A 15,112-nucleotide genomic window follows, 5' to 3' on the forward strand; every position below is an offset into this window, starting at 1 on the left:
ATGTATGCATGTGTGTATGTGTGTGTGTATATGTGTGTATGTGTATATATATGTGTGTGTTCATAATCATTTAGAAACAACAATACTAATGTTTTAACTCAGGAAGAGGTCAGAAATCAATATTTTGTGGAATAACCGTGATTTTTAATCGCAGCTTTCATGCGTCTTGGCATGCTTGCCACCAATCTTTCACACTGCTCCTGGCACAAAAATTTAAGCAATTCTTCTTTGTTTGATGGCTTGTGACTATCCATCATCCTCTTGATTACATTCCAGAGGTTTTCAATGGGGTTCAGGTCTGGAGAATAGGCTGCCCATGACAGGGTTTTGATGTGGTGGTCTCTTAATTTTTGCCAGAGCTGTAAATAAATAAATATATACATATATACACTCAAATGTTTGTTAGTCCTCTCTCCTTCTGTACTTGTGTGTGCTTTGTATTGCTCATGTTTATTGTACTTGTCTTTGTATGCCCCTTGTACACATGCTAAGCGCAATGGAATTAATGGCGCTATAAAAATGAAGAAGAATAATAGTTGTGCAATACTGTAGATAAAGCCGATAAACTAAGAAATACCCTTCTGATTTCTTATCAAACACAATATTTGTACAAAAATTTGCCAATTTCTCACTTACTGCCTGTATTAAAATGCTATGGAGCATGTGCAAATTTTTCATAAATATTTAGCAGCTTTTAGCTGGTTTTACTAATTTCCCCCCTATTGTCTGCACACACTGTATAGAGAGAGATTACATACATGGATACTGTATATAATAAACGTAACATTTCTGTGTTATGTTTTGTTTTTATTAACAGGGCGAGCGCCACCTAGAAATACTACTGTGGATCTCAATAGTGGAAATATTGATGTCCCACCGAACATGGCATGTTGGGCAAGCTTTCACAATGGTGTGGCCGCAGGCCTAAAAATTGCACCTGCCTCCCAGATAGACTCTGCTTGGATTGTTTACAACAAACCTAAAAATGCTGAGCTGGCTAATGAGTATGCTGGATTTCTTATGGCATTGGGTTTAAATGGACATCTCACCAAGCTAGCCACGCTGAACATACATGACTACTTAACAAAGGTATGATAACTGTGATAATATTTCTTAGTTACATGACTAGTTGTTAACATCATATAATCAGTGTCTTGACACTCAGACCTTGGCTAGGTGCACACTGTGCTTGGGCATGTAAAAATTTGTTGGGAACTTGGCCAATTCCTGGTAAAGTTATTCATAGTTCCCATTAAATCACCAAACAGAATGTTCAGCCTTTCCTGTGCAAATTCTTTCCTATACAAAAAGCCACTACAGTAAAGATATATAACCAAGCTAGTTCCCTGTGTGTGTATACGTAATATGGCAAAGCCAGGTACGACTTTTTTAAATCCTTGTACTGCAGGTCTTAATTAGATGCACCTGACTAGCTTTAACTAGGAACCAGTGCTTGTGTTCACTAGTTGTCAGTTTGCTGGATGTTGAGTGTGCTGCTGGTGAGTGACCAGCCAAAATATTAGCTAGAGTTAGGCAAGAGACATGCCAGGGTCTCTCTCTGAATGGCAGTTGCATTGTTGATCTAGGAAAACTGATCCGTCTGTGTGTTAACTGTACCCAGAGTTGAACACTTCTGTTTGGCCCTGGAGGCTCCTGGATCTCGGGGTGAAGGGTATACCGAGACTGGTAGGATCAAAGCTTTTCTGTGTTTGAAGTTTGCTCCAGGAGGAATGATTGTAATTTGTACAGGTGAGTCCACACTGATTTATGTGCTCTGCTAAAGCAACTTTTTTTGCTGTGATACCTTTGTGCCCAGAATATGCTGTTTTTTTGTTTTGAATCCCTTGGAGTTTCATGAAAGCAATAAAACTGTACCTGTTTGGACCAAACTACATTATTTGTGTGAATGCTACCTAATAACTACCTGAGAGAATGAATCCCTACAGTATACAGTTCCTTGAAAAAGTATTCATACCCCTTGAACTGATTTTATGTGATATACCAACACAAAGTAGCAATTATTTGTGAAGTGTTAAAGAAATGATACATGGTTTTCTAAATATTTTAAAAATCCAAACCTGAAAATTGTGACGTGCATTTGCATTCAGCCCCCAACCAAGTCAATGCTTTGTAGGACCATCTTTCTCTGCAGTGAATACTCAGGTATGTCTCTACCAACTTTGCACATCTAGAGGCTAGAATTTTTGCCCATTCCTCTTTGCAAAACCCAAGTCTTGTCACAGATTCTCAATGGGATTTAGGTCTGGACTATGACTGAGGCACTCACATAAATGAATATGCTTTGAGCTAAACACTTCCATTGTAGCTCTGGCAGTATATTTAAGGTTACTGTGAACCTCTGCCCCCGTCTCAAGTTTTTTGTGGCATCTAACAGGTTTTCCTCCAGGATTGCCCTGTGTTTAGGTCAATCCATCTTCCCATCAATTCTTACCAGCTTCCCCTATCCCTGCTGAAGAAAAGGATCCCCACAGCATGGTTTCAGAATGATGTGCAGTCTTAGCTTTACACACCACTCGTATCGTTTTGCATTTAGCCCAAAAAAATTCTACTTTGGTCTCAACTGACCAGAACATATTCTTCCATTTGATAGCTGTGTCCCTAACATGTCTTTTTACATGGTTCTCATCAGAGAGACAGACTGTTTTGTGTTTCGGGGTGCCCTGTGAGCAGGTCTTTCCTTGGTTTCTCTGTCTTGGAGCAGGAAGATAAGACTCTGCCCATTCTTTGCAAACTCTTGCTTCTCGCGCTCACAGCTCTGTGTAGCTCTCATCCAGAGGTCAGACCTGTGAGTGCGGAGAGGGAGTGTGAGGGTGGAGAATCACTGACACACTTCTGTGCTGCTTTCAGGAATCTGTTCCCTGCATTGTCACACCTGTGTAAGGTGAGCACAAGGAAAATACATTGTGCACACTGGGGATGGGGGGACCTGTTATGATGACATGTAGTGTGCAAGCTCGGGCAGCTGATCTACCTCTCTGAGGACAGATAAAGCTGGCACACAGAATAACGCCAGAGAGCATACTTCAGCAGATGAAAGCTTGTTATTTTTATTCGGTCCCGCATGACAGCACCATGAGAGAGGGGATCTGCCCTTCAGGAGCAGAAAACCTATAGATACAAAAGGGCAGCACCTCTCCCACTCATCAGTTGGTTTCCTGTAGCTGACGGGAACCCTTTTCCTACAGACGTACCTGTGAAGGATTCGACAGATCCCAGACCCGGCTGGTCGGTTTAGGTAGCGGGGGTCCCCTACCTCGGCCGGTGCGGGGTTCCTGGAAGCGCCATGGTGGGTCCAGGGTGGACCGCACAGCAGTGAACAGGCTGGTGGAGAGGTGTCCGAAGGATTAGTGACTCCAGAGGGCCAGCGTCGTAGGAAGGTAAGTATGCCCATTTAGATTCTGTGCGGTTTCTGGCGTGGCACTGCCCGACATGCTGCTGGGGCTGTGGGTGTTCGAGATTCTGGCGGCGTGCTGGGTGATGCGCCCATTGCAGTTCCATGGCTCAACCGATGACTTGTCCTGGGTAAGGCCCTCTGACGAGGTCGGTGTCCTCGGCTGGGGTAGCTGTAGCGGGGCGTGGGGTGGGCGGACCCTGGGGATGCGTCCAGTGTGCCTGCCGGCTCAGCGGATAATGGCGCTGCGGTCACATGTGGCGGGGCCTTGAGGGCTGTGGCCGGGGTCAAGGGCACCCGGGTACGGGGCGGTAGCCTGTGTGGAACGGGGCGGAATGTGACGCTGGGGGCGTGAGACAGTTCTGAGGGAGGAAGAGGTGCCAGGACCTGCTGACCCTGGATATCCTGGGGTAGGCTTGCATAAAAGTGGACACTGCACAGGCACCTGTGCTTCTGAGCCCATTTGTCTTGATGGAAGAAAGTGGCTATGTACCTGAGGAAGTGGAGAGGACGTCCACAAAACGCTTAGTTTTATATCCCTGAATAAAGTATGCAACTCTTCTGAACTCTGTGATACCCTTGCCTGATTTTGGGGGAGTGTGGAATTGTCTGCAGCATGAATATCCTATCCAGAATTTCTTGAAGATCCTTCGTGGGTCCGGTGCCATCTGCAGCTCTCCTATCATACTTACTATATGTGTTGTGCATAGTCCCAACATGTAAAGGTGAGAATTTTACCTTACAGTAAACTAATTGTTAATTTGGTAACACACTCTGCGGTTTCTAATGGAAGAAAGTGAGCAGCAGGAGAACCCTGCACAGCAGAAGAACCCTGCACAGCAGTATGGAGATACTGTTCAGAAGCCCCGTACTGCCCGGCAAAAGATTCGGGTGATGGCCAGGTGAGTGGTCGTTCCAGCCACAGGCGCTTCTCCAGAGTGGCCGAGTCAGCAGCGTCTGCTGTGATATGCCCCCCTCGTAATCGGGTAGTTGCTGCAACACTGGTAAGTGATCTTCATGTGTGATCACTCGGTGATGCAGTCTTCCCCTTATTTTTCATGTCCTGCCAGGGGAAGAAATGTACAGGGAAATCGAGACACAAGTAATGTGCCCTCTGCAGATGCCCCCTGCTGGACTCCTGTCATCCTGGGAGGGGGGGGGAGAGCCAGCAGCCGCTAGGGTACATTACCTCTTGCTTGCTACCCCCCACGGGTAGCGGTAAAGACGCCGAACTTCACCGCAAACCTGAAGGAGGTTATTAGAGCGGAAGTGAGAGTCCATAAAGTCCCTATCCCAAGGGGAAGGAGAAGGAATGTAAATCAAGCTTTCCAAATTTGGACTCCTCCTCATCTTCCGCCTCTTCGGAAGAGGACTCCGGCCGCTTCCCCTTAGACTGTGTGTACAAATTAGTGAAAGTGGTCAGGGGCACTATGGGAGTGGTAAAATTCCAGACAAGAACATTCTGTGCATGACGCCATGTTTGGGGGACTAGATCAGAGGAAGCGTCAGTCTTTCCCCTTAAATGACAAAATTCTGTGTCTGGCACACCGGAAATGAAAAGGCCGGAAAAAAGGGACTCTGCCTCCGGCGTTTAAGTGAAGGTACCCCTTCGATGATGCAGCGGTGGCCAAGGCATCAAAAATGTCCTCATTGCCCTTTGAGGACCTGGGCATCCTGAAGGGCCCTCTGGATATGAAGGCTGACGCGTTCCTTAAGGGGGAATGGGATATGTCGGCAGGAACCCTGAGGCCTGCAGTGATATCCATATGTACGGCCAGATCAATGATGGTCTGGCTGGACCAACTAGAGACTCAGTTGAAAGGGGGAGCCTCACGTGAGACTATTCTAAGCGCCTTAACGGTGATTGTGTGCCGTGGAGTTTTTGTCTAATGCCTTGGCAGATTCAGTAATGATGGCAGTTGGAGCAGCGGGCCACTCTAACAGAGCTCGGAGAGCATTATGGCTAAAGTGCTAGCCAGGGGATATTCAGGCCAGGTCCAGATGTTTTCCCATCCCATGTGAGGGGGAGTACCTCTTTGGACTGGTCCTGGATGAAGTAGAAGGTTCAGTCGTAGGAAGCCTTCCAGGGACAGTGCCAAGTGGGATGAGAGGAAGAAAAGAGGTAAGGGGTTCATGTTTGGAGGCTCATTGTGAGAGCGTAAGAAACTGTCCCAATGACTGGCGGCCACTATTGGGGGGGGGGTGTAGTCTTTCTGCCTTCTACCCAGCCTGGTCACGGATTACCAATAGTGACTGGGTGCATAGTCTATTATCATCGGGGCTGAGATTAGAGTTTTCTGCTATGGCGCGGGACAAGTTCATCGTAACCCCTTTCCTGTCATCCCCCTCAGAAAAGGCCGCCCTAGAGGCAGAGGTCCTGGAGCTATGTCATAAGGAGATCCTGGTGGAGGTTCTAGGGTCAGAAAGAGGCAAAGGATTCTAATCCCCCCCCCCCCTCCCTTATTTTTGGATTGGAAATCAGATGGCTCCTTCAGGACTATCATTCTTAGAGCCCTAAATGAGTTTTTGGTAGTGCCTTCCTTCAGAAGGAATTGATTTGGCTCAGCAATAAAACTAATTTTTGAAAACTGTTTTATGGCGGTGTTGAATCTAAAAAATGCATACCACCATGTGCCCATTCACGCAGATAATCAGCGGTTCTTCAGAGTAGCGGTAGTCATTCGGGACGCAGTTAGACATTTCCAGTTTAGAGCTGTCCCCTTTGGTGTTGCGGTTGCCCCTCGTGTTTTTACAAAGGTAGTTGCTGAGGTCATGGCCCACCTGCGTGAAACCAACGTCCTGATTGTTCCATACCTGGACGACTTTCTTATTGTAGGCAGGTCGACAGATCATTGTTTAGTTCAGGTAGAGAGGACAATGTCCACTCTGGGGTGGCTTCTGAACATTAAAAAATCTCGGCTACAACCCTTAATAGTGCAACAGTTTCTGGGGCTCATTCTGGACTCTAGGAGAGGCAGGAATGTCGTCTGCTGCCTGATCAGTTGATTCACCTTCGGCACCAAGTTTTGAGAGAATCCAACAATCCCACCATGTCCCTTGGGCTATGTCCCTGTTGGGTTAGGCGGTCCGGTGGGTGCAGTTTCACACAAGAACCTTACAGTGGGACGTGTTAATGATAGGGCCCTTAGGGGGTACCTTCAGGGACTGCTGACCTTGTCCCCCGCCTTCTATACGTTACCTTAGCTGGTGGTTATACCAGGGTAATCTGTCCAGGGGGGTTCCCTGGGAAATTGGCATAACCTGGGTGGTAACCACGGACGCTAGCCCTACGGGTTGGGGGGCACATATTGGGGAGGTCATAGTCCAGGACCTATGGGATCAACAGTTAGAGTTCATATAATCTGAAGGAGCTAACGGCAGTAGAACTGACAGTTAAAAGGCTCCTTATATACCTGCAGGGTCATCACGTAAGGATCCTCTCCGACAATCAGGTTGCGGTGGCCTACATCATCCGCTAAGGTGGAACTCGTTCCAGACTTTTAATGGAAGTGATAGAAAATGCTCTTCTGCTATTTGAAACAGTTGTTCTATCTTTGACAGCACTACACATAAAAGGAAAGGACAACACCAGGGCAGATTTTTTGAGCCGCAACCTACTAAGGCAGGGACAATGGACTATGAAAAGTGCCATCTTCGACCATATTATGCGGATGTGGGGTCAGCCGGACGTAGACCTCTTTGCCACCAGGAAGAACAGAAAAGTGAAACGGTTCTGTTCTCTCAACCCCAGAGAGAGTCCTTTAGTTATGAATGCCTTCATGATCAAGTGGGACTTTATCCTGAGCTATACCTTTCCCCCCTTAGACCTTTTGCCTGTAGTGGTAAGGAAGATCAGGGAAGACAGGGCAAGGATTACAGTAATTGCCCCCTTTTGGCTCAGGAGGGCATAGTTCTCATGGCTAAGGATCATGTCGGTCTCCAATCCATGGGTGCTACCGGAACATCCGTATCTCCTCTCCCAAGATCCATTCTACCATCCACAAGTGGCGGGGCTTCACTTGACGGCATGGAATTTGAAAGGTCGTTGCTGATGGATAAAGGATTCTCTCCCAATTTAATAGCCACTCTCCTAAGAGTAGGAAGGTAATTACGACCAGGATCTATGATAGAACATGGAGGAAATTTCTAACTACCTCAGAATTTAGAGCCGGGGAAGGGTTTCCAATTAGAGATGAGCATATAGCTTCGGATAACTCCTTATCCGAATAGCTATGGCACTTTCCGTATAGCTGCAACGGGATACCTGGAGCGCTTCCGATCAGCAGTTATGGCCGCAGCTGCCTGTGTCGCGACTGTGTGACAGTCACAACACATGCATGGAGAGCCTGTTTGTTGGGCTCTCCATGCATGTGTAGTGACTGTCACTCAGCCGTGACACATGCAGCTGCGGCACCGAACAGCAGATCATTGGGAGCGCTCCAGGTATCCGGGTTCCCGATGCAGCTGTTCGGTAAGCGCCATAGCTATTTGGATAAGGATTTATCCGTAGCTATTTGCTCATCTGTAGTGCCAATAGGTCAAATTCTGGTGTTCCTTCAAAAGGGTCTGGAGATGGGTCTTTACACAAGTACCCTTAAGGTGCAGGTGTCAGCCCTGGGGGCCTTATTTAGCTGTGACATCGCAAGTAATTACTGGGTCACCAGATTTATTAAAGCGTCGAGCAGATCTAGGCTTGTTCATAAAGAAAGGTTATGCTGTGGGACGTAAACTTGGTTCTCACAGCCATGATTGAACCCCTATTTGAGCCCATTATCTCAGCCTTAGTGAAAGTGCTCTCCCTCAAGGTAGCCTTCTTGGTCACATTAAAATCAGCGTGGAGTAATTCTCTTGTGGTGCTGTCATGGGGGACCGAATAAAGTCTTGTTACTTAACGGTAACAGTATTTTTCGGAGCCCATTACAGCACCGTTAGATTCCCTCCCTTCACATGTGGGTGTGCACTTCTTCTTCCTCTTATACGTTTTTCATGTGTGTGAAATTGTTCAGTGTTAGAGTATTGTAGATATTTTTGCCATTAACCATGGTGGTCCTCTGGGGCTTTCTAATCCAACTGCTGCGTGGGAGAGGTGCCACCCTTTTGTATCTGTAGGTTTCCTGTCCCTGAAGGGCAGATCCCCTCTTTCATGGTGCTGTCATGGGTTCCGAAAAATACCGTTACTGGTAAGTAACTAAGGCTTTTTGAATGGAGCGTAATTTTTAATAACTGTAAATTGCAAAACCAATTACAGTGGGTACAAAAAGTATTCAGACCCCTTTAAATTTTTACTCTTTCATTGCAGCCATTTGGTAAATTCAAAAAAGTTCCCCCCCCCCATTAATGTACTGTATATACTTGCGTATAAGCCAAGATTTTTAGTACATTTTTTTGGGCTGAATGTCCCCCTCTTTGCTTATACACGAGTCACATACCCCAGGGGGTCGGAGGGGGAGCGGGGGTGTCAGATCATAGTCCCCATATTCATGACTTTAATGAGCGGTACCACGTGACCGCTGAAGGAAGGAGCCTGAGACCATGAGAGAAGTGGGGCTGCAGAGACAGCGCCAGGAGGGGGTAAGTATATGCAATATTCACGTGTCCCCGGTCCACTGCTGCGCGTCGCTCTGTCCTCCGCATCCTCTGGCTGTGATTTTCAGGTCAGAGGGCGCGGTGACGTAGTTAGTGCGCACTGCTGCCTGAACGTCACTGACAGAGGGCCCGGAAGACAGTGCGGCAGCAGTGAAACGGGGACAGATGAGTATCTGAAGTGTCGGGGCCATGAGCCAGCGGTGACACCGGCACCTAGCCCCCATAGCACGCCGGTGTCCCCGCCTGCTCATGACACCGGCACCTGGCCCCCAGCGACGAGGTGAGTATGTAATTTTTTTTTTATTTGCCACAGAGGCATATCGGGCATAATCTATGGCGGTGATGGCGAACCTATGGCACACGTGCCAGAGAGGGCACGCAGAGCCCTCTCAGCTGGCACTCGGCCTCGCCTCACTGCTCCGGATCTGCAGCTTCCTCTCACTTATTGAGCGGCACGGCCGTGGAGCTGAATGATGTCATCCAGCCGTGGCCGTGCCGCTCAATGTGTGAGGAAGGAAGCTGTGGTGTGCAGAGAGGTGAGTGTGACCGCTGGTCTGTGTGTGTGTGATGGGGAGAGGGCTAATAATGGGAGTGATGGGGAGAGGGCTAATGATGGGAGTGATGGGGAGAGGGCTAATGATGGGAGTGATGGGGAGAGGGCTAATGATGGGAGTGATGGGGAGAGGGCTAATGATGGGAGTGATGGAGAGAGGGCTAATGATGGGAGTGATGGGGAGAGGGCTAATGATGGGAGTGATGGGGAAAGAGGGCCACTAATGGGGAGAGGGCCAGTGATGGGAGTGATGGGGAGACGGGAATGATGGGTAAAGGGCAGGGATGGGGAGAGGGCTAATGATGGGAGTGATGGGGAGAAGGCAATGATGGGGAGGAGGAAATGATGGAGGTGGTGGAATGGGCAATTTCTATATTTCTGCATGAAGGCTCATGATGGGGCATATTTCTACATGAGCGGGATTATGAGGGGGCATATTTCTACATGAAGGTGATCATGATGGGGAATATTTCTCTCTCACCCATGACAGCACCACGGAGAGAGGGGATCCGCCCTTCAGGGACAGGAACCTACAGATAAAAGGGCGGTACCTCTCCTCCGCCTTCAGTTGGGTTCCTGTCCCTGACGGGGGGACCCACAGTACGGCGTACCTGTGAGGAGTCCGGGGCCGGCCTGTCCGGGGACCGGCAGAGGGGAGGCCCCTGTCGCGGCAGGTGCGGTGCCCGAAGCCGCCACCGCCGGGGCCGATGCGGGCTGCCGAGTGAGCGGGGGGGAGAGACGCTGGAGTCGCCGCTCCGGAAAGGAGGTCGGGGCTCAGCGGGACCCAGTGGAGCGTGGGCAGCGCCATGGTACGGAGAGTACCAAGATGGCCGCTGCCCCGGAAGTAGACCAACGACTTCCGGGTCCCGGAACCGGGCGCATGCGCAGGAGCGCGCTTCCCGACCAGCGCGTGCAGGGGGAGCGGTGACGTCACGCGGCGCCAAGTTTAAAAAAGGTGAGGTGCAGAAACTCCTGGCTGGAAGCGATCCTAACAATGGAGGATAGCGACCAGCAACAGGAGCAGAGGCAGCAGCTGAAACAGCAGCAGCACCACCAACACCACCACCGACAAAAGGAACGAAACAGAGTGCCGTTCCAGCAGTCACTCCACGCGGCGTTGCACGTCAGCAGCGAGGAGCAGAAGGCCACCAGGAGATCAGCCTATACAGGACCTGACTCCGTCTCACGAACCGGTACCTGCAGCCGCGTGCCTTTTTTTGGGGGTAAGTGATCTTCGTGAATGTCACCCTTGTAATGTAATCCCTCTCCCTTATTAGGGAAAGAAGAAGGCTAAAAAGAACAGGGAATGTCCCACTTGCGCTAAACCCCTACCGGTATCATGGGAGAAAAAACTATGCGAGTCCTGTACAAAAGAGATTGTTTGTCAGGAGACTCTGGATTTCGCATCTGACCTAAGGGCCGCAATTAAGTCAGAGGTTCAGAGCGCCCTTGAATCCCTTAAACATAAGGATAAAATGAGGAAAAAAGACACGGTAGAAACCTCCCAGTCAGACTCTTCCACATCGGGAGAAATCTCGACTAAATCCTCAGAATCCGGCTCCTCATCCTCAGACGAGGAAACAGGAGGACGCCATTGTTTTCCCCTAGAAGAGGTAGACAAACTGGTGAAAGCTGTAAGGTCTACCATGGGGGTATTGGACCCGAGGCCGGATAAGACAGTCCAGGACATAATGTTCGGGGGGCTAGGCCAGAAAAAACGGAGAGTATTTCCCCTAAACGAAATCGTCAAGGGTCTAATCAAAAGGGAATGGGACAAGCCAGACAGGAAAAATACTACAGTCCCTTCCCTTAAAAGGAAATATCCCTTTGAGGAGGAGGCATCCACGTCTTGGGACAGAGCCCCGAAACTCGATGTGGCAGTCGCTAAAGCCTCAAAGAAATTCGCCCTTCCCTTTGAGGACATGGGCACCCTCAGGGACCCCCTAGATAAGAAGGCAGATACCTTTCTAAAGGGGGCTTGGGAGTCTGCAGGCGGTAACCTCAGGCCAGCGATAGCGGCGACATGTACCTCAAGAGCCCTAATGGTATGGGTGGACCAACTTGAGAAACAGCTGAGGGAAGGGACACCTAGAGATAAAATTCTAGATTCTATCCCAGTAATAAGGGGAGCGGCTGCATTCCTAGCAGACTCATCGGCCGATTCAGTCAGACTGTCGTCCAAAACAGCAGCACTTTCAAACGCGGCCCGAAGGACACTATGGCTTAAAAGTTGGCCAGGGGACCTTCAGACCAAAATGAAATTATGCTCCATCCCCTGTGAAGGAAAATTCCTTTTTGGGGAAACGTTAGATGACATCCTCCAGAAAGCAGGGGACAAGAAAAAAGGATTCCCAAATTTAGGGCCAGCGGCATTTAAAAGACCCTTTCGGAATAGGAGGTTTTTTCAGAGAAGACCACCAAGGGAACAAAAGTGGGATGATAAAAGAAGAGATAGAGGCTTCTTCTTTAATAACTCTCCCCGGGACAAAAAGCCCTCCAAGTGACAGTACGCCAAGGGTGGGAGGAAGGTTATCCTTTTTCCTTCCAGCCTGGAGGAGATTTTCAACAAACCCCTGGATAATAAACCTAATCCAGGAGGGCCTAAGGATAAACTTTTTCTCTCTCCCGCCTCAAAAATATGTAACAACGCCGCTGAGATCCAGCATGCGAGAACAGGAAGCGCTAGAAAATGAGGTTCTAGGCCTAGTAAAAAAAAGGAGTCCTCCAGGAGGTCCCCCTGCAGGATATGGGCAGAGGGTTCTACTCCCCTCTTTTTCTAGTGACCAAACCAGACGGCACCTTTCGTACAATTATAAATCTGAGAAAGCTAAACAAATACGTCAAGAACCAGAGCTTCAAAATGGAGTCGATCAAATCTACCACCAAAGTCCTGTTCCCAAATTGCTACATGACTGTGTTGGACCTCAGTGACGCTTATTATCACGTCCCTATCCACAAAGACTCCAGGAAGTATCTGAGATTAGCCGTCTCAATAAAAGGCAAGGTCAAAGAATTTCAGTACAGAGCCCTGCCGTTCGGAATATCGATAGCCCCGCGAGTATTCACCAAAATAGTAGCGGAAATGATGGCTCATATAAGGCTGGTTTCACATTCGCGCTTTTTAAGCGCACGCACGGCCGGGGTAGCTCCGCCCCCGAGCCTGCTCTCTGCCCGGCGTGCCCGCCCCTTCCTTGTAGCGCCGCCTCCTAGCGCACAGCGGCGCCTGCGATCGGCGCACCCTATCTTTAGCATAGGGTGCGCAGATCGTGCGCAGGCCGTGCGCTAGTTGCGCTTTGACCTGCGCTCTTTTGACGGTGCGCCGTGCGCGCCAAAATCAAACTTCGGATTTTGGCGCGCACGGCGCACCGTCAAAAGTGCGCAGCGCAGGTCAAAGCGCAACTAGCGCACGGCCTGCGCACGATCTGCGCACCCTATGCTAAAGATAGGGTGCGCCGATCGCAGGCGCCGCTGTGCGCTAGGAGGCGGCGCTACAAGGAAGGGGCGGGCACGCCGGGCAGAGAGCCGGCTCGGGGGCGGAGCTACCCCCGGCCGTGCGTGCGCTTAAAAAGCGCGAATGTGAAACCAGCCTAAGGGAACAGGATATAATAATAATCCCGTATCTAGACGATTTCCTAATAGCGGGCAGCTCGGCTCAAAAATGCAGGGAACAGAGAGACAGGGTGATGAACACTCTACAAGACCTGGGCTGGCTTCTAAATCTAAAAAAATCAAGATTGGAGCCCAGCAGGGTACAAGAATTCTTGGGCCTAACACTAGACTCAAGCATTCAGGAGTGTCGCCTCCCAAACCACAAAAAGAAGATCGCTCAAATTACAGCAAGAGCAATCCAAAATCCCTCCATGACACTAACGAAAGCCATGTCACTGTTGGGTTCACTATCTGCCTGCCTACCAGCAGTTTAATGGGCTCAGTTACACACGAGAAATCTCCAGTGGGATGTATTGGCCAACCAGGCAGTAGTAGGGGGACACCTAGAGGGTCGCATTACCCTAAATTCAAGCACTATTCATTCCCTAGCTTAGTGGGGAAACCAGGAGAACCTGTCCAAGGGGATCCCCTGGGCACCAAAGATAACACACGTAGTGACAACAGATGCCAGTCCCACGGGATGGGGAGCGCACATGAACAATGAGGTGACTCAGAGCGAATGGGGAAATCAAGAATTAAGAGCCTCCTCAAATCAAAAGGAGCTTCTAGCAGTAGGCTATGCCCTAACACACTTCCTACCCCTACTCCAGAACCACCATGCCCGTATCCTTTTGGACAATCGGGTCACAGTGGCCTATATAAACCACCAGGGGGGAACCAGGTCCCGAACCCTAATGGACACATCCGCCAAAATCCTCAAACTAGCGGAGGCAAACCTATTATCTCTGACAGCCCTACACATCCGCGGTACGGAGAATCAAAGGGCAGACTTTCTGAGCCGCACCCAATTGCGACAGGGGGAATGGGTACTGAAGCAGTCCATTTTTCGGCAGATTGTAAAAATGTGGGGGACCCCAGACGTGGATCTGTTCGCCGACTTAAAAAACAAAAAAGTAGATGCCTTCTGCTCCCTAGATCCCAGGGGGAATCCTCTAACTCTGGACGCATTTATGCTCCCATGGACACAGAATCTAACACATGCCTTTCCCCCAATCATGCTCATTCCAGCAGTCCTAAAGAAAGTCAGGCAGGACAGGGCAAGAATGATACTGATAGCCCCCTTCTGGCCCAAAAGAATCTGGTTTTCCTGGCTAAGAATGCTCTCAGTAACCGACCCATGGGTCCTACCGGATCTCCCGGACCTGCTATCGCAGGGCCCAGTGCTACATCCTCAGGCACCGAACCTCCATTTAACAGCATGGAATTTGAGAGGGCACTGATGAGGGACAGGGGTTTTTCAGAAAACCTGATAACTACACTACAAAAGAGTAGGAAACCGGTTACAATGAGAGCTTATGGTAGAATATGGAAAAAATTTCTATCCACCTCTAGGGCAAAGGTTCAGGACGGGGTTCAGATTGATAAGATCCTAGAATTCCTACAAGTGGGCCTGGAACAGGGTCTGGCGGTCAACACATTAAAAGTACAAATAGCGGCATTAGGCGCCCTCTATAACCATGATGTGGCAGGTGACCCCTGGGTAGCACGGTTCATTAAAGCCGCAACCAGATCGAGGCCAATAGCCAGTCAAAGATTACCATCATGGGACCTGAATCTTGTACTTTCAACACTGACAGGCCCTCCGTTTGAACCAATTCACTCGGCACCCCTAAAAATCCTATCTCTTAAATCGGTGCTTCTGGTGGCACTAACATCAGCCCGAAGAGTGAGCTATATTCAAGCCTTGTCAGCGGGGCCTCCTTTTACAAAAATTCTAGAGGATAGAGTCATCTTAAAACCTGACCAGCCTATTTACCTAAAGTGTCATCACATTTTCACAGGTCCCAGGAGGTAGTCCTTCCTTCCTTCTGCCCAAATCCAAAAAATAAGGGGGAAGAAAAGTTCCACACTTTAGATGTTAAAAGGTGCCTAGTACAGTACTTAGAGGCCAC

General features: G+C 49.3%; 1 protein-coding gene across 2 annotated transcripts in view; it reads left to right on the forward strand.

The window, feature by feature from the left end:
* Positions 1-15,112, forward strand: part of LOC141049051 (anaphase-promoting complex subunit 1-like) — a 272,962-nt gene that overhangs the window by 171,502 nt on the left and 86,348 nt on the right. For both annotated transcript variants that reach the window (XM_073545167.1, XM_073545166.1), the window contains exon 27: positions 818-1,089. In XM_073545167.1, coding sequence (XP_073401268.1) covers positions 818-1,089 — 272 coding nt within the window. The remainder of the gene's footprint in view (positions 1-817; positions 1,090-15,112) is intronic.

The sequence above is a fragment of the Dendrobates tinctorius genome, unplaced genomic scaffold (genome assembly GCF_039654945.1).
Source record: "Dendrobates tinctorius isolate UK_male_01 unplaced genomic scaffold, ASM3965494v1 ptg000140l, whole genome shotgun sequence".
Lineage (NCBI taxonomy): Eukaryota > Metazoa > Chordata > Amphibia > Anura > Dendrobatidae > Dendrobates > Dendrobates tinctorius.